This window comes from Narcine bancroftii, chromosome 4, assembly GCF_036971445.1.
Source record: "Narcine bancroftii isolate sNarBan1 chromosome 4, sNarBan1.hap1, whole genome shotgun sequence".
NCBI lineage: Eukaryota > Metazoa > Chordata > Chondrichthyes > Torpediniformes > Narcinidae > Narcine > Narcine bancroftii.
This window is the reverse complement of record NC_091472.1, coordinates 235,606,850-235,634,068: the sequence shown is the minus strand read 5'-3', so window position 1 is coordinate 235,634,068 and position 27,219 is coordinate 235,606,850. Positions and strand designations below refer to the sequence as shown.

At 43.3% G+C, this 27,219-nt stretch overlaps 1 protein-coding gene across 4 annotated transcripts in view; it reads right to left on the bottom strand.

Moving 5' to 3' along the window:
- Nucleotides 1-27,219, bottom strand: part of agap1 (ArfGAP with GTPase domain, ankyrin repeat and PH domain 1) — a 786,550-nt gene that overhangs the window by 90,478 nt on the left and 668,853 nt on the right. For all 4 annotated transcript variants that reach the window (XM_069934384.1, XM_069934385.1, XM_069934382.1 and 1 more), the window contains 3 exons: nucleotides 19,020-19,174; nucleotides 15,978-16,068; nucleotides 12,164-12,386 (listed from right to left, as the gene is read on the bottom strand). In XM_069934384.1, coding sequence (XP_069790485.1) covers nucleotides 12,164-12,386; nucleotides 15,978-16,068; nucleotides 19,020-19,174 — 469 coding nt within the window. The remainder of the gene's footprint in view (nucleotides 1-12,163; nucleotides 12,387-15,977; nucleotides 16,069-19,019; nucleotides 19,175-27,219) is intronic.

Genomic DNA, 27,219 nt, shown 5'->3' with positions numbered 1-27,219 from the left:
GGATAGTGTGGAGGGCTGTCAGATGTTACAGCAGGACATTGATAGGATGCAAAACTGGACTGAGAAGCGGCAGGTGGAGTTCAACCCAGATAAATGTGAATAGGTTCATTTTGGTAGGTCAAATATGATGGTAGAATATAGTATTAATGGTATGACTCTTGGCAGTGTGGAGGATCAGAGGGATCTTTGGGTCCGAGTCCATAGTCGCTTAAAGTAGCTGCACAGCTTGATTCTGTGGTTACAGCAGACGAGGTATTGGCCTTTATTAATCATGGAATTAAATTTAAGAGCCGAGAGGTCAGGTTGCAGCTATACAGGACCCTGGCCAGCCCCCACTTGGAGTACTGTGCACAGTTCTGGTCACCTCATTACCGGAAGGATGTGAAAGCCACAGAAAGGATGCAGAGGAGATTTACAAGGCTATTTCCTGGTTTAGGGAGCATGCCTTATGAAAGCAGTTTAAGTGAACGCGGCCCATTCTCCATGGAGCAGCGGAGGATGAAAGGTGACCTGATAGAGGTGTTTAAGATGATGAGAAGCATTGATCGTGTAGATAATCAGAGGATTTTTCCCAGGACTGAAATGGTTGCCACAAGAGGACATAGGTTTAAAGTGCTGGGGAGTAAGTACAGAGGAGGTGTCAGGGGTAAGATTTTACGCAGAGAATGGTGGGAGCGTGGAATGGGCTGCCGGAGACAGTAGTGGAGGCGGATACATTAGGGTCCTTTAAGAGAATTTTGGATAGGTACGTGGAAGTTTGAAAAATAGAGGGCTATGGGAAAGCCTTGTAGTTTCTAAAGAAGGGACATGTTCAGCACAGCTTTGTGGGCCGAAGGGCCTGTATTGTGGTGTAGGTTTTCTCTGTTTCTTCTAATTTACAGATGGCCTTGGTTTGCCAGTGCATGAGGCCATAGACAGACACGTCGGTGTGGGAATGGAGCATTGAATTGAAATGGTTGGTTACTGGGTCATTCCTGAGTCAGCTCGATATGAAGAATACTCAGAGATACATCTGGGTGCATCTTTTCAACAGGAGTGATTTAACCAGATGCTACAAAGTTTGAGTAAAGCCAAACATTTGCTCTGTGAATCCTCTGCTTTGATTCAAACCTGTCTTTTTGGGTTATGGATTCAGATCAAAGAAGTCTGCAATTTATGAAGTGACCCAGGTTCGAATCCGGCACTGACTGTAAGAACTTTGTATGATCTCTCAGTGCCTGCATGGGTTTCTTCCTGATGCTCGGGTTTCCTCCCAACTTTCAGAGCGTATTGGGGGGGGGGGGGTGTTAATTATGGTATATTGGACAGCAGGAGCTTGTGGGCTGGAAGGGCCTGTGACCATGCTACATATCTAAATTTTTAAAAAATTAAAAATACTTGCAGGCTTATTTGTCACTGAAACTAAACCAACAGTTTAAGGTGAGAGGGTAAAGATTGAAGAGGGGCCTGAGGCGTAGCTTTTTCACCCAGAGGGTGGTGAGTATATGGAACAAGCTATCAGGGGAAGCAGTAGAAGTGGGCACAATTGTAAAATTTAAAAGTCATTTGTACAGGTATATGGATAGGAAAGGTTGAGAAGCCTATGTGCCAAGAGCAGGGAAAAACTAGAACCAGGGGACATGTTTATGGTGAGAGAGAAAGGATTTTAAGAGGAACCTGAGGGACAACTTTTTCACTCAGAGGGTGGTGGAACAAGGTGACAGAGGAAACTGTAGAACCGGGTACAATTTTGACATTCAAAGACATTTGGACAGATGTATGGATGAGAAGGGCTTGGAAGGATATGGACCAAATGCAGGCAAGTGGGACCAGCTCAGAATACCAACTTACCGAAGGGCATGTTCTATGTTGTATGATTGTAATTGGCACTAGCTCTAGTAGACAACTTGGTCGACATGGATGGTTTGGATCGAAGGCCCTGTTGTTTACTGGATTGCTCGATGATTTCCAAATTACTTTTGCCTTTAACAGAGCGACCCTGAGACTAGTTCAATTGCTTAGCAGAACGAGCCCTGAAGTTTATGTCCTTTTGATGTCAGACACCAAACCTTAGTTGTCTCCATAGCCGGAGTTTCCTGTAACTCATTGAACGTAGAGTTCTTTCACTTTACCACACAGAATTCAACATTCTTCTCTCCTTTGACATGACATACCAATCACAACGATATAATCTCCTTCCACACTCAAACCTCATGTAGAACAGCTTGAAAGTTAGTGTCCCCTTTAATTTCATGAGCTGTTCTATAGAATTCAAGCCCTTAAACACAGATGTCCATTGCTTATTTTGTTCTTTGGCCTCACTAATAACTAGTAGAGTTATTGCTGTTAACACAGAGACTCCAAGATACAATATCTCACATACTGCCCCTGTAGTAACACATTTCCCCCTGGAGTTACTGCTCCCTTCTACACACTGACCTCTAGAGGAATAGTCTCCTTTACCATCAAGGCAGAGGGCTGGAGATACAGACAGCTGTTTGCAGCCGACACTGACTATGAAGCACTCCTTCAATGCATGGACGAGCGAGATTTAAAGACTCCCGTAAAATGTGGACAGTAACCCCTTGCCTTCTTGTCTCATTTAACACTTGCCTCTGAGCATCGCTCCCTGATACCCACGATCACTGCCTACTCTTAACAGTCCCACGAACCCTTGGAGTGCGGCAAGGGAAAACACCAAGGCTTCTCATTCACAATCATGCCTGACCCAACTCAGCCACTCAACGTTGACTTGCTTTTTGATCTCTAGTGTTAATATCACATCCTGGTCCAAACCATGAGCCTTGAGAAGTTTGATCAAGGAAATCAAACTTGAGAGGTCAATGTCAAAATGTAAAATGAGGCAAAAACTCTTGAGATGACTGTCCAGCGCTGCAGGGACAATTGTGAACATTTAGGCTGGAAAGATGTGAAGGGATATGTGTCCCCCATAGGGAATTGGGACCAGCTTGACATGGATGAGTTGGGCCTGTTTCCATGTTGTGGAACTCTGATTCCGAATGCTCTGCTAACCATATACTCCTCGCTTATAGGGAGACTCCAGTGCACAGCACAGGAAAAGCTTTCACAAACTGAGAAAGCTCCACTTGCAAGTTCTTCTCCAAGAAGTCCTAACACACCATGACAAACATGTCAGGACCCTGGGAATAATCCATGCCTTCTCTGCGGCTTGGTCAGAACCACAAAGCTCCCTCCTCAACGGCAGGGCGGGAAAACACTTCAGCACACACACACCACAGTCAGCAACAGCTCAAGAGGTTCGCAGTCATCCTCCCAGTACTGAATGTGTAATTATTGCTAATGCAGGCATTTAATGATGGAATAAATAAAACACTGGCCTCTGGATTTATTGTCATAATTAACATCACCACAAGTCTTACAGTTCACTCCTGCATTAAATCCCACATAATAATCCCCAGAGTTATTCTCTTCCTTTAATGTCCCATCCAAAATAACAGGTTTATTTAACATCATACTGAGCCACACAGGTTTATCTCCATTAACATCCCTACTCCAGCTGTTGGTATCACTGTGTCCTTTAACATCCCATAACAGCTTCCAATAGCAAATACCAGAGGACATCTGTGTAAGGCGAGTGGAGGAAAGTTTATATAGGTCAACACAACATTGTGGGCTGAAGGGCCTATACTGTGCTGCAATGTCTGTGTTATACAGCTGCTGATATCACTGTCTCCTTTAATGTCTCCTGCTGTCAGAGGATTGGTGGCTCTTAAACACAAATGCTGCCCTCTAGAGTTACTATGTCTGTAACACCACACTTAATCCGAGAGGTCCACGACCTTGCAACAGGGTCTGGGTGCATACAAGTTCCTGAGGAGTTGAGCACACTGACCCAACAACTTGCCTCTTTTTACACATCAACAGTGTGTCCTTTTGACCGTGGTTCCTGTGGTTACTTCTCTGATAACACACCAGTAACTCCTGCCCCCATAACATGGCATGGTTACCGACCGACACTCTCTGACCACTCCTTGGAAACAAGAGACCTGCTGGAGGGTCAAGCAGATCCAGTGGCAAGGGGAGGGGAGGACAAGGGATTGTTGACGTTTCAATTCCAGACTCAGTATCAGGGCGAGTTTTTGAGATTCAAGGAGCGCTCTCCACCAGTCCACTCTGGGAGTGCAGAGTAGCATCATTCTTGACATCAATGGTGGTGCCCTAACCTGTGCAATCACCTCCATAAAACAGGCAGACCACAGAGTCACCTGCTTCTTCCAACGCACTGACCCCTGATTTGCTTCTTTCTCAACTCCTGGGGTCAATGGGAGCATCAGGCTGACCCACGAGCAACAATCTCACCATGGCTCTCGTGTTATTTGTCAACAGGATCTCCCATGGGGTGTTTCCAGGCTTTGTTGCTTGGAAGCAGGTGGCAAGACGCCAGGCCTCAACTCAAAGCACCTTCCTCTGTAGTAATGAGGCAGGGAGAGGCACAAATCAACCACTTTGGAGCTGGGTACAGGGTACATTGCAGTGAATATTCTGGTGCCCTAATGTGATCACGCATTGGCTGCACGCTTGGACTGAAAGCTCTGGAAGGTCTCAACATTCAATGGTTCCTGGACTGAGCAAAGGGTAAAGTCGCAAAGGGTAAAGTAGCAATGGATGTAGATTCACCAAGCTAGTAGCTCCTGGGTTGAGAGGTTTCACTCATCGAGAGATGGTGAACAGGTGGGATCTGTATTTTATGGAGCTTTGATAGATGATTATTCAAACATTTATAATCCTAATGGGGCTTGACAGGGCAAATGCTGTCATTTCCACTAGTGGGAGAATCACAAACAAAGGGACCTATCTACAGAATAAGGTACTGATCATTTGATTTCCATCCATTATTCTGACTCATTACTTATTTGGCCAACAGTGGTGGTGTCATCAGCAAATTTTCTGACTGTGTTGGACCATGCTGTCGAGTGTATAGAGGGAGCAGAGCAGGGGTCTAAGCATGCAGCCTTGGGGTGCCCCTGTGTTGATGGTCCGGGAGAAGGAGGTGATGTTGCTGATCTGCAGAGATTGGAATCTCCCAGCAAGGTTTTCTTCTTGTAGAAAGGAGAGAATCTATGGAACTCCTCCACCTCAGAGGGTTGTGGAGGTTGGTCTGCGGGAAGCATTTACAGTGCAGGGAGGTGCATTCTTGGAAGTTTGTGGGATTGAGGACGTGATACACCATGAGCCTGGGGTGAATAAGCCATGATGATACTGAATGGTGGGACAGGCTGTGACCTGCCTCTGCTCCTATTTTCTTGTGTCCAAACATGGCGAGCACGTGGGGTGCAATGACACACTGCACGATTGCCGAGCTGCCCATCCATCTGATGTTACCTCCTGCTGCTCTGTTCGGGGGGGGGGGGGGGGAAGGGAAACGTATCCTGCCCCTTCCTGACTGCTGACAGACCCTCCTCTCCCCAGAGAAAAGGCCAGTGGCACCCAACTGGATGACCACTGTGACCTTGGCATCCAAGAAGGCATGGAGCCAATCTGTGGGTGGAAATCCCTATACAGAGATGGTACATCTCAAAGTATTGTACGCAGCTAAGGCACTACCCCCCCCCCCCCACCCCCCCATCTTCCCCCCTGCTGGCCTACTGCCCCTGCAGAGTGGACCTTATAAGCATTCTTCCCAGCAGGCCCAGCACCTGGTTGCCAGGCACACATCCACACATGCTCGCTTCCTTCTCACAAAACTAGACTTCCAAGCTTTCACCTACCTATGGGAAAGAGTCCAGAGAAGATTTACAAGAAGGTTGCCAGGTTTTAAGGAATTGAGTTAAAGGGAAAGGTTAAACAGGTTAAGACTATTCCCTAGTGCATCAGAGAATGAGTGGAAATTTGATAGAGGTAGACAAAATTATGAGGGCTATGTACAGAGTAAATGCCAACAGGCTTAACCCACTGAGGTTGGGTAAGCCAAGAACAAGAGGAGAAGGCTTAAGGGTGAAAGGTGAAATTATTAAAGAGAACAAGAGAGGGAACTTCTTCATGCAGAGTCATGAGAGTGTGGAATGAACTGCCAACTGAACTGGTGAGTGCAGTCTCTATTTTGACATTTAAGACAACTCTGGATAGGTCCATCGATGGGAGAGGTATGGAGGGCTATGGACTGGGTGCAGGTCACAGGGACTAGTCAGAGTAACAGTTTGGCACAGACTAGATGGGTGGAAGGGCTTGTGTATTGCAGAGTTCTATAGTTCTGGTCCTCCTTCTCACAAGCAACTGGTGGCAGGAGTAACTATGACCAACTTCAGGGTGCCTAAGCTGCGTGCAGCACTTTGAGACGTTCTGCCTCTGTAAATTACTTGGTTCCCAAAGATGTGGTTGTTCATCTTCCCAGACCCGAACTGAGACTTAGCAGGAGATCATACTAGCATAGAGATACAGCACTCAGACCATCGGGTCCCAACTGACATCAACCCTTTACTTTTCTCATGTATCACCACCCCCCCCCCCCCCCCCGAGTTTCTACCACCCACCCACACACTTGGTGCAATTTACAGAGGCCAATTAACCCACCAACTCCGCAGCTCGGAGCATCCGAGGGAAACTCACGCAGTCTCGCGGAGAATGTGGCACATGGAAATATGGATTGCATTAACTTAAACCAGATCATGTCAGTAGCCAAGAAGAAACAAGTGGCAATTCTGATCGCCCCATTACAATAAGGATGTGGAGGCTTTGGATGAAGGTTACCAGGATGCTGCTTGGATTACAAGGTATGAGCTGTGGGGAGAGGTTGGACAAACTTGGGTGGTTTTCTCTGGAGGATTGGAGGCTGAGAGGAGCCCTAATAGAACGCTATACAATTATGAGACGCATCGATAGAGAGGACAGTCAGAATCTTTATCCCCTGGGTGAAATATCAAACAGGAGAAGACAAGTGTTTTAGGTGAGGGGGAGGAAGATTGGAGGAAAAAGGGAGGTCAGGTGACCTGAGGAGTGGCAGAGTTAGAATTTAAAAAGGGGCTAAGCAGCAGCGAGAAGCTGATTGGAGGAAGAAGCCGAGCATCATTATAAAAGTGAGAAACTATGCAGTGGAGCAGTCATTGAGAGAGTGGGCTGAGTCAGAGTGGGCTGGTTCAACAAGATGCAGCAAGAACAGGTAAAAGGCAAGGGATAGGAGAAGTAAGAAAGGGGCACCCTATTCAAGGAATAAATATTCTTCAGCAGATAGTTCCAGGTAAGGGAAGGTTTTAGTTATCATATATTTTGTTTCTCTAGTGGAAATAGCAGCCAAGGCAGGGAATGCTCCTCTTGCAGAATGTGGGTTGTCATAAATCAAAGTGATGAGTATAGGTGTTGGGATGTTATGGTAAAGTTGGTGAGGTCAAATTTGGAGAATTGTTTGCAGTTTTGGTCATCTAACTGCAGGAAAGCTATCAATAAAATAGAAAAAGTGCAGATAAGATTTATTAGGATGTTGCCTGGACTTGAGGTACAGGGAAACGTTAACCAGGTTAGGACATTATTCCCTGGAGCATAGAAGAATGAGGGGAGATTTGATATAAGTATTTAAAATTATGAGGGGAATAGACAGAATAAATGTCGATAGGCTTTTTCCACTGAGCGTAGGTGAGATACAAACCAGAGGACACGGGTTAAGAGTGAAATGGGAAAAGTTTAGGGGGAACATGAGGGGGAATTTCTTCACACAGAGAGTGGTGGGAGTGTGGAACGAGCTGCCAGCAGAAGTGGTGGTGAATGGAGGTTCAATTTTAACATTTAAGAAGAATTTGGACAGGTACATGGATGGGAGAGGTATGGACTGGGTGCAGGCCAGTCGGAGTAGGCAAAATAAAATGGTTCATCACAGACTAGAAGGAACAAAGGGGCCTGTTTCTGTGCAGTAGTGTTGAATGTTTCTATGAAGAAAGTTTAAAGGAAATGCGGAGGCATTTTTTTTACACAGAGAGTTGGTGGATGTCTGGAATGGACTGGCAAGGGCAGTGGTGATTTTAGATGCTTTCAGACAGATACATGCATGTACAGAAAATAGAGGGATATGGAACGTATGTAAGTGGAAGAAATTTAATTCAGTATTGTTCTCAACTCAGACAAGGTGAACTGAAGGGCCTGTCCTTGTGCTGCACTGTTATTTGTTTGATTTGCTCTCTGCAAGACCAAGAAATGATCTCATTGAACCTTACAAAATTCTTGCAGGACTTGACAATATAGAGGTGGAGTTAACGTTTCCACAGGCTGGTCAGTCTCGAACTGGAGGTCATAGAATCAAAACAAGGGGTCAGAATACAATATTTATCGTCAAATCAAATAATCAGCTTAAATACCTTAAGCTTTGATCGTCAAATCTTGAGGGGATACAAATCTAGTGCCTTTTCTATCATCTTTTACATTTGGCGGTTCAGATATTTCAACAGTTAGGATTCAGGTCGGCACCAGTCTTTGTTGGGGGAAAGTTGGGGATCCAATATGAAGAGAAGGCACCGCTCCCTAATGATACAGACTCTCTCACACCTTCCTGTCCAAACTCGTTAGCTTTTCCATTGAGCATTCACATTGCTCATCCATTATTATGCTTCCCTCAACATTTACCACACTGTATCTTGGAGTTAGTGTCTCCTTTAACAAACAGTAAATTACTCTGTTATTGACTTTTCTTCCTCTACCTAATTGCTGGATTAGCCAATGTGATACATATTCAATGGTCTAAAAACAGGAGCCAAACTGTCAGGGAAAATTACTAGAGCTTTAAATAAATAAATTCTGGAACAAGCTCATGTTAATTTTGGCAATATTGATCAAATTTGATCCCAGCTCTCATCAACTCTTGACACAGTATTGAGTAGAGTCAGATAAAGGAGAAAAAATGAAAATTTTGCACAATCTGCACTGAAAGATTTTTGCTCACAAGTAATTAAAAAAAGGTGCTGTGGAGAAGTAATGGCTCTGCGTAAAAAGTGGGAAGTCAATAGTCTTTCAGCAGACGCCAGCTTCAATTTGTTACTTTGAGGAAGTTTCAACCACACTCCGAAGGTTTGCTGATAATTGCAGGGAACGATTAAAGCCATTTACAGTTGACATCAACTGATTAATGGGTTGGAGGGTGTGAGCTGGGCAGAGGGAAGATCATGAGATCATATCATAATGTAGACTGTGATACTGAAAGTACAGCACAAAGCCCAGCTCATGTTCCATCACACCTCCCAAAATTACAGCGAGGAGGCAGGCGAATGGGGTTGAGAGGAAAAAATACATCAGCCATGATTCAAGTGGCAGAGCAGGCTCAATGGGCCAAATGACCAAATTCTGCTTCCATCTTATAGTCTTATACCACAGTTTCTACCGTCTTGAACAGTAGGTGCAATGAAAACATGATCACACTTAACATGACGCTCCTCAAGGATGTGCATTCAGATCCATCGGCACCCGCAAATGTACAGATTAATACTGCTCCGACTTCATCTACAAGTTTGCCGATGACACCATAGCCGTGGGCCGGGTATCAAGTCACGATGAAACTGAATACAGCAAGAAAACTGAAAGCCTTGTTGCATGGTCCCAAGGTAACCACCTCTCTGTCATTGTCAGTCAAACAATGGAGATGATCACTGACCTCAGGAAGGGAGCAGAGACCTCACCACTGTCCACATCAATGGTGTTCAAGTGGAAAGGGCATTAAGTTCTTAGAAATAGACATCTCAAATGATCTGACATGGACCAACCACTTCAATGTGGTCTAAAAAAAGCACACAAATGCCTCCACTTTCTTAGAACACTAAGGAAGTTTGGCATGTATATCACTTCTACAGATGTTCTGGTGAAAGAAGACTTGCTAATGCATGACAGTGTGGGATGAGAGCTGCTCTGCTCAAGGTCAGAAGAAGGTGCAGAAGGTGGTGAATGCAGCTCAGAACATCACACTAACTTTTCTTTCCTTCGTGGATTCCAGCTACATCTCCCACTGCCAATGTAATGAAGGGCTTGTCACACCCTGGACATACCCTCTTGGAGTCCATTATTATGACTGTAAATATACAACCTGAGGTAACATCATTTCTCTTGGCCATGGTACACATACATACACACCCACACACACATTTCTCACATTGTGCACAATTATCACATACAAACATAAAATATAAAATAAATATGCATCAATATTTCAGAAAAGTTTACTTGTTTAATTTATAAGAGATGTTACACAATACTATTTCATCAATCTCATAGCCTGCGGGAAGAAGCTGCTTCCCAGCCTGGCTGTCCTGATTTTGTTACTCCTGTTCCTCCTTCATGATTGTAGTGGGTCAAAGATCCTGTGTGATGGAAAAAGGAGATCCTCGATAATTTTTTGAGCCCTATTTAAACAATGGTCGCAGTGTATGTTGTCAATAGGGGAAAGGGTGATGTTCTTGGCCATTTTAATGATCCTCTGTATTGACTTCCGTCTGATACTTTGCAGCTACCATGCCATGCAATGATGCAGCCAGACAGAATACTTTTAACTGTGCTCCTGTAAGATGTTGTTAAGATGGATGCTGGTAGCCTTGCCCTCCTCAACATCCTTTGGAAGTGCAGGTCCTGGGTCCAGGATAGGTTGTCTTTAAAATGTACACCAAGGAACTTTGTGCTCTTCATTGTTGTGTTGTGGAGAGTAGTCCTTCATCCTCCTGAAGTTGACATTCATCTCTTTTGTTTATGTCAACGTTGAGACTCAGGTGGTTGTTCTCTGTAAGCAAACTCATCATTGTTGCCAATAAGGCCAACTACTATTGTAAAATCTGTAAACTTGGTGATTCTATTTGAGCTGAATCTAGCAGTGTAGATCTGAGCCAGCAGTGTGAAAGGTAGAGGGCTGAGCACACAGCCCTGAAGCACGCCAGTGCCACCAACCCGCACTGACTGTTGTCTTTCAGTCAAGCAGTTCTGGATCCAGTTGCAGAGACGGGTGTTGAGTCCCAGTGATGACAGTTTATCCTCCAGCCTCAATGATCATGTTGAACCCTGAGCTAAATGAGCAACTAAATGAGACCTCATTCTCTGGGTGGTCCAAGGTTATTGCTTCATTTTCTACCCTATCTCATTAGGAAGAAGGCTCAAATGAGCCTTCTGCAGCATGCAGAACAGGCTTAAAGACTGGAAGGGTATCTTTGTGAGGTTATTGTAGAGTTTGTGTACATAGAACAGCACAACATTGTGGGCTGAATGGCTTGTATTGTGCTGTCATGTTCTCTGTATAGTTGCGTGGAAGGATTACAGTCCTGATTGGGTGTTAGCACACTCCTCTCTGTTTGTGGGTTTTAGCACAACTTTACATGCAACTCAGTCCAATATTGTGGAAAAGCTGCACAGGTAGATAGTGTTAAATCAAGGCTCTTCACCCTCATCTTGACTTGACTTGAAATATCTTGCAGCATTATTAATGGAGAGTTACCTTGAACTCAATAAAATTTTCATGCAAAATTTTCCATGGTATCCTATCAAGCCCATTTTGAAAATACAGAGATAATAAATTTATTGGTTCCTCCTTGTCTACCCAGCCACACTCCTTATTGGCTCCTCATAAAACCCAAACCTGGTCCCATCAGGTGTCTTAGTTCTGCTTTCTGCATTTGTCATTGCAAGTGGATACATTCTGGGTTGAAATGTGGAGGAATTTTTTTTGCATTCAGAGAGGTCGATCAAAACCTCACGCAGCCTGTTCTGGGACACCCCACGCTGTACTTTTTTGGCCCTCTTAACATGGTCCAAGGCATTCTTTTTTTTAGCATGGTAACAGGCTATTCTAGCACATGAGTCCGCACCGCTCAAATATACCAATGAACCTACAAAGCCTGTACATTTTTGGAGGGTGAGAGGAAACCACAGCAACCGGAGGTAACCCACGCAAGACATGGGGCAAGCGTACAGACTCCATACAGACAACGCCGTTCACAACTGAGTTGCCAGTGCTGTAATACTATTGCTTAATGTTCCTCAGAAGTTTTATGTAAAATCAATCCACGAGATGAGACAATGAGATCAGATAATAAAACCTGCAACTCATCTAAGAGTTTAAAGCAGCAACCAAATGGTGAAGGAAAAGGCAACAAGGTTAAAGGACGGCAGGAGCAAATCAGCCATCTGCACACAACAAATGCCCAAAGGAGGATTCTAGCAGCTACTTAATGAACAGAAACCTGTACTCTACCTTGTGGAATCTGGTGAGGGCTTAGTATGTCCCTGAGCACTTCCTTCCCAGATGCCATTCGCCATTTCGTTCCCAATGGATGACATCACGCGGATGAGTTCCACTGGCCAATCATCAAGGTCCAGAGAGCGGACACGTGACAGGTGGGTACCGAGATTGCGGTGAATACCCGAGCACTCAATGCACATGAGGGCTCCAAGGTTCAAACTAGCCCAGTCAGGACCTGAAATAACCAATGGCAATTCATTAAACTTTTCTTAACATAAGTCCCTCTTCATCGGATAAATTTTCCCCCTTCAACAATATTTTAACTCTTGACATTCATCTATTACAAATATTTTTTGTTGAATATGATGCTGGTAATGTCTCGGTCCATCAATGTGACAACAGACAGAATTTTTCATTAGCCCAGTCCAATGAATAGCACTCCTTCACCCTCGTCAGTACATTTTATGTGCAGATCAGCTTCTGGGGTCAGGTTACCATCAACTGATGAGCCAATCCTGGAAAGCAAAGAGAAGTGACAAGGGTTGCTGTGAAGATGTACTCTGTTGGCTTGAGGCAGAGGGGGCTTTTCTCAAAATTTACCAGACTGCTGCATTGGTTTGGGGTTCCTTGAATCATCGAACGCCAAAGCACAGAAACAGGTCCTTTGACCCATCTAGGCAAAGCCAAGCTATTTTTCCATCTAGCTCATCAACTGCACTTGATACCCCTCCCATCAATGTACATGTCTAAATTTCTCCGAAATATAATCGAACCCACATCCTGCACTTGCATTGACAGCTCGCTCCACACTTCCACCACTCTCTGAGTGAAGAAGTTCCCCTAATGTTCCCCTTAAACATTTCACCTTTCACTTTAACACATGTCCTCTAGTTCTTGTCTCACCCTACCTCAGTGGAAAAACTCTGCTTACATTTATTCTATCTATATCCCTCATAATATCGTACACTTCCATCATATCTTCCTCATATTCTCTGATGCTCCAGGGAATAAAGTCCTAACCTAACATAGCTCTTTAAGTCTTGGCAACATCCTTGTAAATTTTCTCTGAACTCTTTCAATTTTATTCACATTATTCCTGTAGGTAGGCAACCAAAACTGTACACAATACTCCAAATTTGGCCTCACCAATGCATTATACAACCTCAACATAACATCCTAATTTTAATTTACAAAGGCCAATGTGCTAAAAGCTCTTTTTATGATGCTATCTACCTGTGATGCCACTTTCAGGGAATTATGTATTCTGAATTCCCAGATCCTTCTGTTCTACTGCACTCCTCAGTACATTTCCATTTATCATGCAAGTCCTACCTTGGTTTGTCCTCCCAAAATGCAACACCTCACAATTGTCTATTAAATTTCATCTGCCATTTTGCAGCTCATTTTTCCAGCTGGTCCAGATCCCTCTGAAAGCTTTGAAAACCTTCATCCCTCTGCACTACACCCCACAATCTTCGGTCATCTGAAAATTTGATGATTGAATTTACAAAATTATCATCTATATCACTGATTAGATGTCAAACAACAATGGACCCAGCACCGATCCCTGAGACACACCACTAGTCACAGGCCTATAATCAGAAAGCAACAATCTACTACCACTCTCCAGCTTTCCCACAAAGCCAATGTGGAATCCAATTTATAACCTCCTCCTGAATACCAAACAACTGAATCTTCTTGACTAACTTTCGAAGCGGGACCTTATCAAAGGCCTTACTAAATTCCATTCAAGACAACATCCACTGTCTTTCCTTCATCAACTTTCCTGGTAACCTCCCTGAAAAACTCTAGACACAACCTACCACACACAAAGGTATGCAGACTGTTCCTCATCAGTCCCTGTCTATCCAAATTTCAAATAGTTATTTATCTGATCTCTTAGAATACTTTCCAGTAACTTATTCACTACTAATGTCAGGCTCACCAGCCTATAATTTCCCAGATTATTATTCGAGCCCTTCTTTAACAATGGAACAACACTAGCTATCCTCCAATTCTCCAGCATCTCCCCTGTGGCGAGGACGTTTTAAATACTCCTGCTAGGGCCCCTGCAATCTCTGCATGAACCTCCCTCAAAGTCCGATGGAATATCTTGTCAGACCCTGGAGATTTATCCACCTTTATTTGCCTACAGACGGCAAGCACCTCCTCTTCCAGAATCTATATAGGGTCTATGAAAAGGACAAATTTTGTCCCTTGCTCTCCTTTTGCTCATAATTAACATATAGAAGCCTTTGGGATTTTCTCTCACCTTATCTGCCAAAGCAACCTCATGTCTTCTTCTAGCCCTCATGATTTTCTTCTCAAGCCGTTTCTGTACTTTTCTTATACTCCTCAAGAACCTAATTTGTTCCTTGCTGCCTATACCTGCTATACACGTCCTTCTTCTTCTACAGGGCCTCAATATCTGCTGAAAATTAACATTTTGCTTTTAATTTTGATAGGAATGTACAAACTCTGTACTTTCAAAATTTCACCTATGAAGGCCTCCCACTTACCAACCGTACCTTGCCAGCAAACAATCTGTTGCAATCCATCAGGTGTCTTAGTTCTGCTTTCTGCTTTTGATACCATCAAAATGGACCTTTCTCCAATTTAGTATCCTAACTCAAGACCTATCCTTATCCATAATTACCTTGAAACTAATGGCCTTATGACCACTAGATCCAAAGTGTTCCCTGACACATATTTCTATCACCTGTCCTGTCTCTTTCCCTAATAGATGCAGTATTGCACTCTCTCTAGTTGGGACTGACATATATTAAGGCAACTTTTCTGAACACATTTGACAAACTCTAACTCATCCCAGTCAAAAATGGTAAGTTAAAGTCACCAGCAATTACAGCCTTCAGTTTCCTGCAATTGTTTGCTATCACTACTGACTATTGGGTGGTCTACAATGTAACTCCATTCATGTGGTCATTCCTTTCTCATTCCTCAGTTCCTCCATACAGCCTCAGTAGATGAGCCTTCCAGTCTGTCCTGACTGAGCACTGCTGTGACATTTTCTCTGACGAGTAATACCACCCTTTCCTATTTCATCCCCCCTCTCTATCACGTATAAAAACAGTAACCTCTCCCCGCCGAACATTGAGCTGCCAGTCCTGCTCCTGCAACCAATACTTACTGATGGGCCAAGATATAATTTTGTGTGTTGATCCATATCCTAAGCTCTTCTGCCTTTCCAACGATACTCAGAACATTATTTTCTTCCATGCTCAGTCATTCTATTTCTGTCTTTGTTCGCAACACCTTTTACCACAACCACTCCACTATCTGCTCAGGGTCCCATCTCCCGAATCATGAGTTTAAACAACCACCCCTCCCACCTAAATCTTCTGCCTAACACAGGATTTAACAGAGAGGTCTATGAGGGACCTTGATTGAAGAAAGGGAGCAAGCATCTCTGCAGCCAGGACTGTCAGTTATGCAAGGTCACGGATTTGAGGCAATTGGTGAAAAAGTGGGGGTGGGGGTGGGAGAAGACGAGATTTTTCTTTTGAGTTGGTAGTTTACAACAAACTGGAATGCACAGTTTGAAAGGGTGGTAGAAGCAATTTCAATGTTAACTTTCAACAGGGGAATGTTGAATGTTAAAAAAAAGGATGAGAGTGCCTTTGGGGAAAGAGTGGAGGAGTAAGACGAATTAAATTGCTGCTCCAAAGACCTTGCACAGACATGATGAACTGACGGCCCCCTGTTGTCCCCTTTCATATTCTGTTTCTCTCCTTGAAATTACTGAGAACAAGCACAGGGATTTAGAAGAGAAACAGTATTCGCGAGAAAACGACGTTTCATCACTTACTTAGAGCTTCACAGTCCACACACTGAGAGTTGCCCCAAATATTTCGGATTGACTGCAGAGCAATAGCTTCGTTCTGGCTTGTTAACCGAGACTAAAAAACAAAATAATAAGACAGTAAACAAACCCTGTCAATTAATGTAGCAAAGCAGATTCATTATTGATGCACTTTTGGAGAATCATTAAACCTTTTGGGTTTACCCAATACAGATGGTTTACCCAATATTTGAATCCTTTCCTTTGCAGCTAGCACAATGCTATTACAGCATCAGTGTCATGGGTTCAAATCCAGCATTGCCTATAAGTCCTCATGCCCAGCGTGAGTTTTGCCTGGATGCTCCGGTTTTCTCCCACACTCCAAAAACATACAGAATTGGTAGGCTAATTGGATGGCACACATTTCAATAGCCGGGATTGGCTTCTACCATGCTGAATAGTTTTAAAAAAAAATAAGGACAGCCCTTGCCAAGTGATATTTACTGTCAAAACCTGAAGATGGGTCCACCTGTTAAGAATAGCTGAGATAGGGAGGGGTTAACGGCAGCATCAATGGAGCAACGCTCTCTATCTGTTACAACTGCAAGGACCTCCAGTTGCCAAGCATTTTAATTCCATGCCCCATTCCAACTCCGACATGTCTGTCCATGGCCTCAAGCACTGCCAAACCAAGGCCACCTACAAATCTGAGGAACCACATCTGGGCACTCTCCAACCAGACGCCATTAACATTGACCTTCAGTTTCTGTTAAACCTCTTTCCCTTAGTCTCTCATTTCCTATCCCTCATTCTCCTTTCCTCCAGATCCCCTCCCCCTTCCTTTCCCTTTCTCCTATCAAAGAGCTTCCCTCCCTCTTTCTTCCCCTCACTTCTCTCCTTTTCTCTTCTACATTCCCATCTATATCCACCTGCTATCCTGCACTTTTCGCCCTCCTCCTTTCCCCTCCCGCCACCTTTGCCTGCCCTTGCTTATACCCGATGAAGGGCCCAGGCCTGAAATGTGGGGTTACCCTTTACTTCTGAAGGATGCTGCGTGACCTGCCGAGTTTCTCCAGCACCTTTCTTTACTGCACGCAACCCCTGCAACTGCAGACCTGTCTTGTTTAACTTTGATTCCTCCCCATCTGTTTGTCCTTTGGGAACCACTTGGCTCCCAATTAGCAGCTCCCTTGAAGAAAGTTCTGACTTCAGGACCTTGAGCAATTATTCACAAAGAGAAACACAAGCTCCCACCAAACGGAACCATTAATGAAGCAACCCTCTCAAAACGTGCCTGTACTCAAGCGAATTAGTCACCTGTCGAATAAATCAAAATTACAGTAAACCTTTGCCATCTTGCCCCTTCACCTAATTATCAAATTATTAAACATCCCCTTGATTAAGAGACAAAACAGTTGATGATTCACAACAATGTTGATCATAACCCAGAGGTTGTGAGAAATACATAACATTTTCCTGTTTTTAAAAATTTTATGAAGTATTTTAGCATAACCTAAGGCTAAGCTCTTTCGCAAAGATGTTGGGAAGTGCCCATACACACCAGGCCAGTGAACTTCTGCAGCAACTTTGCTTGAGAGGCTGCGATCCAATTAATATTTCAAAACTGAAATCAGTAGATATTTTTGTTGAGCCAAGGAAGGCAGGTGGAGATACAGATCAACCAAGATCTGTGAAGACAAAGGCCTCCACCTGTTCTTGTGTGTCTATCTAGAATTCCATTTTCTATTAATTAACACTGTATTTAATTTTGAGATATCAGGAAACACTTGTCATGTTCTGTACTTCTGAACAACTGGTATGAATAATAGACATCTAAGGTCAACAATTTTTAAACTCACTCAAGAAACTTAAGTTCTGCTGAAAGTATGAACAAACTACACAAATGGGGTCAGTGCAGTGGACGGATGAGACTGCTTTACTAGTTTTACGAGGTTAGTGCCCCGATGGACTTTGTAAACCAGTTCAAACTTCATGTCTAATTTTCCGCAGAGGTGTGTTGTGTGCAAAATGAAGTTAGAGCTACAATTAACAAAAGGAAACAGAGCTTTTTGATTCCTGCAGACTCAACTTTTACATTTCAATCTTTTATTCATGAAGTCCCAAGATGAAGCTTTCCTCGACCTGCCCAAACACCCTTTGCCAATTATTGGTCCACTCAGTATTGAAGCCAAATTCTGTGCTGTTAGAGATAGATCATAGAATATTGCAGCACAGCCCAGGCCCTTCGGCCCACAATCTTGTGCTGGCCTACGTAAACCTACTCCACAACAATCTAATTTTCCTCTGCCTCACACCCATAACACTTTATTTTCTTCAACATAAACAGGCACAAGCAAATTATTCTTTTAATAGAGTGGAATTATATTTAATTATAACAACCAGTATCACATATATAAAAAAAACATGTAAAGGATTGGAAGGGGAAACTGTAAAGGGAGTTAAACCATAAAATCTGCAGACAGTGGGGGTCATGCAATACACAAAGTGCTGCAGGAACTCAGTAGGTCATGCAGCATCGATGGGAAGTAAAGGGGAACTGATGGGCCTGAGCCCTTCGTCAAGGTGTGAGCAAACGTGAATAAAAAGTTGGGGCGAGTGCAGAGAAGAAGAGATGAGGAAGGGGCAGGGGTAGGAGCACAGGCTAACAGCTAAGAGGTGGATGCAGGTTGGAGGGGAGAAGAGAAAAATCTGAGGTGATTGGGGGAGAGGCAGCTCTCTGATAGGAGTGGGAAGAGAAAGGGGTGGGAAGCTGGAGGAAAGGAGACAGAGGGGTAGGGAAAAAGGAGTTCAATGTTCATGCCGTCTGGTTGAAGAGTGTCCAGGTAGAATATAAGGTGTTACTCCTCCAATTACGGGAGCCTCAGTTGGGCAAGAGGCTATGACCAGACATAGATAAACTCTGAAGGTTTATGTTTGCAACACACAAAATGTGAAGGAACTCTGCAGGTCAGACAAAGATTGCCAAAGTGTCAGGCTGAAAGCCTTCATCAGGAAAGGTAAAAGTGCATGTTTAAGATGCACATCAAAGGACAGAGCTTGGGACAGTACCTTGTTCTTGCTGCTCTCGCACGATTGTAAACTGGCCAAAATCTGACTTTCAATTGCTTGGACCCACGCATCCCTCTCTTCGTAAGAAGCAGCTTCGAAATGCCATGTCTGACCCGTGAGGGATACAATTATAAACTCAAAGTTCTCTTCTTGCTCTGCAGAGGAAACAAAAGAATGAAGAAATGGAAAACTTGGTGTGCCTGCTTGAACCCAAAGTCTCTTTTTGTAACTCATTTCAATCTGCTTACTTTGGGGATACTTCAGACCAGGCAAAGATCAAAAGGGAAATGTAGGGGGCATATGGCCAAGGCACAAACTTACCGAGGGTTATGTGGAAAGGCAGGTGAGTGGATCTGAATCCACAGTCAGATCAGTCATGATCTTCTTGAATGGCAGAGCAGGCTTGACAGCCCTGACGGCCGACTCCTGCTCCTAATTCTCATATTATGTTTTTAATTGCAAATGGAGGTTTCAGAGATAGGCACTAAAGAGTTAAAGGTATTTGGACTCCACTAATAAAATCTAACTACTGAATTTTTACCGGTTAATGGGTCTAACTTTGGATTATATGGAATCAGAATTTAAACGGTTAAAGAGTTCACATTTGGAAGCAATTACCAACAGGAGAGAATTGGCCACTGTTTTTTCATCAACTATTACAGAGACAACAGATGCATAATTAGGAATTACTGGTATCATTCAGAAAAGAGCTTTGAAAAGCTGCCTGCTTTCAAAGGAAGTTGTCTGCAACCTGATAGCCAGCATTAAAGGGCATCAAAAGATTGTTCACTTCTGCTTATAATTTTAGAAAAAGACACACAGCATCTGGACAATCATTGACTGAAAAGAGAAGTAAGAGAATTGAGTTAAGTTTTCTTAATCAAATGAAAGGCAGTGAGTTTACCTATTCTATTTGAGGCTTTGTGGGAATTCTAACTTTAATATGTTAGAAACATATATAAGAAAGAATAATTGGAAAGGTGTAAAAACAATGACCAGAATGGAGAGGGTACAGGCCTGACGAACTGGGTTCTTTTCCCTTCTGAATGGTGACCCAAAGACATTTAATATAGTGGAGACTGTTTCCATTATAAGATATCTCCAAGCACTTTAATCTCGACTGGAGTTTAATCCAGACAGGTGTGAGGAGGTGAAAAGCAAGATGAACGTATAGAGTAAATGACAGGAACCCTGGGAGTACTGATGTACAGAGGGATCTTGGGAGGAAAGTCCACAGCTCTTGCTTGGAAAGTGGAAACACAGGTGGGTAGGGTGGTAAAGAAGGCGAACGACACGCTTGCTTTCATTGACTGGGGCATTGAATATAAAAGCTGTGAGGCCACGTTGGAGCAGTTTTTAAATTTAGTGAGGCCACACCTAGAGCACTGTGTGCAGTTCTGGTTGGCACACTCTCGGAAGGATGTGGAAGGGGTGTAGAAGAGGTTCACCACGAGAGTATTAGATATGATGAGAGGTTGGAGAAAATCCAATTACAGTGAAACTGTAATTCGTTAATCCACGGAATCGCTTATAGCGCAGGTGACTGTGGACCCCAAACACTGATTTTAGGAGCCAGGCTAACAGTGGCCAACAGCCACAAACTCAAAAACGGATTCTTATGACTCATTTACAGGATGTGTATGTTCATATGTGGAGTTTAAAGGTCTTAAAGGCCTTATTATAGGGTTTGAGTCACAGTATTTTATGCATCTGTTCCGCGACTTGGCTGTAATGCAGTATGAAATCTTGGACACCAACTACCGCGTTCTAACGAGGTTTTACTGTATCTTTCTGGAGCATTAGATGCTGGTAGAAATTATGAGTTGCATAGATAAGGTAGACAGTCTTTTCCCCCAGGATAAAATGTTAAAGGTCATAAGTTTAAGATGGGAAGGAAGCTGGGGGTTAAGTTTAAAGGGGGTTTCCCAGTGGAGTTTTCTGTTTGCACACAGAGTGGTTGGTGCTATCAGGGGAGGTAGTAGATAGCAACATTTCAAAGACATATGAACAAGCAGGGAATGGAGAGAATATGGACCAATGCAGGACTAGCTTAAAATGGCATCATATTTGATGGAAATGTATTTAGCTAAGGAGTCTGTCCTTGTGCTTGTTCTACGTTCTGGTCAAATGATTGTCCAAAACCAGGGGACATTGTTACTTGCACATTCACCAAGAATCTCAGGAAAGATTATGCAACTCAAGCGGGGTGAGAATAATCCATCTGAGTGAATGATTGAAGACTGTGGAGAAGCCATTGAGGCAAGTGAGATTGGTAGCAATGGATTAATGTGGGAGGTTGGGCAGCACAGTGCCAAATGCCCATTCACAGTGCCGTTAAGTTCAACGTGTTCTCAAAAATACAAGGGCACATACCACAGAGCAATGCTTTGGAGCCAAGAGTCTACTTTAAAAATGTAAGAGAGCCCATGAGATGACGATGAAAAATCAGAGGCCATGATATCTTTCTGCTCAAATCCTACGGAAATTATGAATGCAGGAAATGTCAAACCAACAACATTATTTTGGAGCAAAAGATTCTCAGCAAACACTGGCCTTTGAAGTCTTGCTGGGAGCACTCAGAAATGGGAGCTCAACCACTTGCCGTCAATTTTGCAGTTTACAGATTGGGTCATTTATTGATAGATCAATTGATAAAATATTTCTCAGTGATCCAGTTCTAAAGTTGACCTGAATCAATTATTGATAAAAACATAGTCCTCAAGTTCACACACTAAGCAGTTCAGCTTCCATTCAGTGTAGTGGAATTTTTACATCCAAAAAAAAACCCCAGAAATTCTGAGGAAAACAATAACAATCAGAAAATTATTAAATTAAATCTACCGCAGAAGAAGTCTAATAAGACGGCAAGGGCTCATGATCATCTGATCCAGTGACAACACTGCCCATTATAGCTGACTTACTGGAATGTGACCAGCTCTGCATTCCATAGACCATATATGAGTCCATGACGACACGTATTAAAGAGCTTTGAAATGGATTTTGGGCAGTTGAATAAATTGACCCCCTGACATTTTGTACAAGGGGAAAAAAACCCAACCTAATTTATAATTTTCGTGTACAAATGAAAAATTCAATCTTCTATTAAACTAACGTGTGATTGCTGCCTTTTGGTGAAAGCATTTCAAGTCAATTTATGAACTTTGACTCAGGTGACCTTCAGTACAGAATAACAGGCATAGACTATAAAGCATTCGCACATGCAAATGACCTGGTGTGCACCAGCTCAGGATTGGAGCTCAGCGACAAAGAGCATTACAAGCAATGTTTCGCAAAACAAATTAAACACTGTACTTAAATGTCACAGCACACGATTGTATTTTGCCACAGATCATTACACCTGCTACTTGCACCTTAAACTGCAATAACTTGGAAAATATTACATCGAATGCCAACATGCAGAAGTCGGGGTTGGGGGTGGGGCGGGGAGAATGGAAATGGGTTTCTTGAAGTAATTTAAACATCACTATTCTACAGCTGGAGGGAAAGGTCAAAATTTAAGTAAAGAAAAAGGAACACGGATGACAAAAATGAAGCAGTTAAATAAAGCTTAAAAAAGAAATACAAACAAAGTCAAAGCCCACACAAGTGGCCAAGTTATCCTCTAACCAAGCTTTCGACTGGCTGGTCGGTGTAAAGTTTGCCATTCCCTTGAGTTCATTACCTTCTGCGTTGGTACTTGTGCTGCTGGTGCTGTATATATTTCGCAAACTACCTACACGGTTTAATTTCCATGCTTTACGCTTGGCTGCATCCAAGGAGCGGAGGGAGAGAGACAAAATGGAGAGAGAAAGAGAGAGAGAGGTGTCAAAAGTACAGCGAGAAAGTAGGCAAATAGCAGGGTGGGGGGTGGGAAGGGGGAGGTTGGCGATGTGCCCTGCCAAGAACCCAGACACAGCGAGCAGGTGAGAGGATACTCAATTGCTCTCCTTCTGCCTCCCAAAGTCAAGGGCCTGGCTTTCTGAAGGGAGGGCTGAAAAGGAGCTGCGTACATTTTAGTTCTGTTGGGACTTTTCACCTCATCCCTTCACCAAGTTACTGGAAGGCCTGAGCTGCATCACCCAGTCATACCTGCATCAGGGCTCAGACACTTGAAGTAGGTCAATAACAGCAACAATTTTTTACAGAACATAAAACCGTGAGCAAAAATGCTGTATTTCGTGCAAAATAACAAGGTCCAACAGTTACCAGTCAGGTAAGTCTCTGAAAGAGGAAAGCACCAGAAATACTCAGCACATCAGGCAGCGAGTGTGGAGAGAGAAACAGCACCGAGTTTGATGGCATTGCATCAGAATATTACTGGAAATAGAAACTTTTTCTTCTCTCCAAAGTTGCCAGGTGTTCTGTTGCATATTTCCAATGTTTTCTGCTTTGATTCTAGCTGAATGAATGAATAAATGAATTCCAGTGAAGGAATAACCAGAGAAATGAACCAAGTCATTCTGCAGTATCACTTGCCCCTTTTCCTACCTTCTGATTCAAAGCCTGGAGCAGTGAAGACTCTATGATCACCCATTTACAGCCAAAGTTGGGCCCTTTCCCTGACTCCTGATGATTTCTTTGTTTCAAGCTTTAAACAGGCTATCTCAAAAGTTACTATTAAATCTGTTTCTACCACTGTTTTAATAAGTAAATTCCAAACTAACATTTCCATTTAAAAAGTTATTTTATATCTTTTTTTTGCTAATTATCTTAAATGCTCTTGGATAACTGGCCTACTTTCAGTGAAGCAAATACTGCTTATTTTGTTTTCAAAACCTAATTTCCTCATAATCATCTTTCTTGGGAATGACCTGAGCTTTTCTCATTTTAGGAAAATCCCCCATCTCAAGTATCATGGTGGTAAATCTATTTGGTCCATTAAAGTGGCCAAACCAAATAAGGAATTGAACAGATACATTATAGATAAACCTAGAACATTACAGAACTGTACAGGCCCTTCAGCCCAGAATGTTATGTCAACTTTGTAAACTTACTCCAAACAATCATATCCTTCCCTTCCTCACACCCTTAACCCTCTTTCCTATATCCACATGCCTAGCTGAGAGTCTTTTGAACAGACGGCATGGTGAGTATAGCGGTTAGCGGAACATCATTACAGCGACAGTGACCAAGGCTCGAATCCACCTCTGTCTGTCTGCAAGGAGTTTTTTATGTTTTTGGCAGGAGTTTTTGCCTGGGCATTCTGGTTTCCTCCCTCCTTTCAAAACGTATGGGGGTGATAAGTATTTGGGCTCCACAGGTTCGTCGGCAGGAAGGGCCTGTTACCATGTTGTATGTCTACATTTAAAATTTTAAAAAATAAACAAATTAAAAATGACCCCATTGTACCAGCCTCCATCACCACTCCCAGTAATGCACTCCAGGCACTTCGGATGTCTCCCCTAAATTAAACAGATGTTCTCTGGTATTTGCTATTGCTGCCCAGGGGAAAAGGTACTGCCTGTCGCCCCCCCCACCCCATCTAAGCCTTTCATAATCTTATACACCTCTATTAGTTACTCCCATCCTTCCTAGGTCTCAGCAGTATTGGAAAGCCCAGCAATTGTTGTCCATCCCCAACTGTATGTGAGGAAATTGGTGCTGAGTTGCTTCTTCTATTGGTGGACTTCCACCAGGGCTGTTGAAAAGCGAGTCCAAGATTTAGACCCAGTGATGATCAAGAACTGGCAACGTATTTCCAAGTCACAGAGGGGCACAGCACAGAAAAAGGCCTACCATGTTTGCAATGAGCATTGCACCAATTTTACATTAATTACAAATGCTCTCCCCAGACACCATCTCACTGCATTCCAAGATCAATTTACCTACAAACCTCCATGCCTTGTGAGGTAGGAGGAAATCAGAGAAGTCACAAGAGAATGTGCAAACCCCCACGTAGATAACACCTGAGGTCAGGATTGAACCCGGGGCTCTGGCGTTGTGATGCAGTGGCTCTACAAGCTGCACCCCTGTAGTATGTGTGGGTTGGCAGGTGATGATGTTCCCATATCCTCAACACTGTCCTCAGCCCATGGGTTTGTAAGGGGCTGGGGGTAGGGGGAGCATCCAGCTGATTTGGCGCATTTTGTAGATGCCACATGCTAGTCACTGAGCCTGAGTGGTGTAAGGAAGTAAGGGTTAGGATTGTGAATAGGTCACTCAAGCTGCTTTGTCTTGAATGGTGTTCAGCTTCTTGAGTGTTGGATTCATCTGGTAAGCAGTTCTTGATGGAGATCATCAAAGATGGTAGAGTTTTGCAGCATGGAAACAGGCCCTTCAGCCCAACTAGTTTATTTCTCCCCAAGCTAGTTCCATTTGCCTGTGTTCGAATCATACCCTGCAACATGAGCCTCATTTCCCTCTGTGACAAGGAATTCTACAAGGGGTGCACTTTCCTTACATCCAGCTTGTTGAGTCTTCTGAGAACTTTGTGTGTTTCCAATGAGATCTCCTCACTTTCTTCCAAACCTTTGTGACTAAAGGCCATGTTGTCCCAATATCTCCTCATACATCTGTCCCACCATCTAGGAATCAGGCAGCTGAACCTTCGCTTCACTCCTCCATACTCTACAGAGTCATATAGCAGGGGAAGAGGCCATTCAGCCCACTATGTTTGTGACCATCGATGGGAACACATCTGCGCTAATTCCACCCTCTCACACTTGGCTCATAGCCTCCTATACATGGGCGATTTAAGTGGAGGACTAATACTTCTGGGTAAATTCTCCACATGGTCTCAGCAAGAGGTACAAGTAAACTGAGATATCCTGTTTTCACATCCTTTTGTAATGAAGACCAAATTACTCTTTACTTTCTGAACCGCATGCTTCCTTTCAGTTTCTAGTTTACAAGGGAATCCAGCTCTCTTTGTGCATCCACATTTTCCAATCCATCAACACATTTTACAAAAGAAGCTCTTGATTTTCCTACCAGAGTGAATAATTCGACTTTTGTCTGTAAATGCTGCAAATATACTTGCACATTTACTCAGTTGTGTCTGAATCTTCTTTGCATCTTCCTCACAATCCCACTTATGTGTCATCAGCAAAGTTACATTTGGCTGGATCATCCAAGTCATTAATATAGATGATGAATGGGTAACTTTGCATTAACATAACATAGGACATAACAGCACAGCACAGGCCCTTTGGCCCACAATATTGTGCAGATCTGATGTAAAGTGACTCTCCAACAATTTCATTTTTCCCTACCACACCTATAAATAACCACTTTTTTTTTAATACATCCATGTGCCTAAGAGTCTTTTAAGTGCCCCTTTTCTACCAGCGTCCACCACTACCTCTGGCAATGCTTTTTAAGTACCCAGCATTCTCTGATTAAAAAAAGCTTACCTCTCGTCTACCTAAACTTCTCTCCACTCAACTTAAACAGATGTCCTCTGCTATTTGCTATGATCATCCCAGGAAAAAGGAACTGGGTGTCCATCCTATCTCAGCCCTTCATAATCTTGTAATGTAAAATATGCATAGCTTTACTTTCTCTTATCAATTTGTAGTTAAAACAATACATGGACATTTATTCCACAAATAAATATTAACTGACACCCTGATCAAGACCAATGCATTTCCACTCTTTGATTCCTGTCTGCCAATCATTTTTCAACCCAGGCCTATATCCCACCCTGAATCCATGTACCTTAACTTTGTGCACAAACCTCTGAGTACTTTATCAAAGGGACTGTGAAAATCCGGCAGTGGATCTTCTGCTCCAGTCCCCCAGGTTTGATCTTGGCCTCTGGTGTATCTGTGTGGAGTCTGCACCTGCCTGCATGGGTTTCTCCTGGGTGCTTCGGTTTCTTCCCACATCCTAAAGACTTGGAGGTTGGAAGATTAACTGGCCACTGCTGAACATGGTACATAGAGAGTGGAAGAACTTTGGACAAGTTGATGAGAATTTGGGGAGAGTAGAATGGAATGAATGTGTTAAACGGGCTTTTGATGATTGGCTGAGCTGCCTGCCTGACTCTATGACCTGGCTCTCTCAACTTTCTATTCAAGTAGATACTACAAATACTCAAAGGGAGTAGAGTGTAGCTTGACCAGAATGACTCATGGACTTATTGGAGAAAGGTAAGTCTTATGTGAAGGAATTTGTTGTCCTTTGAGTCACATCATGATTTTTCAAAGCTTTCTTTTCACCCAGGACCCTTTCTATCCAGTACACAGTATCTTTGTCCCAC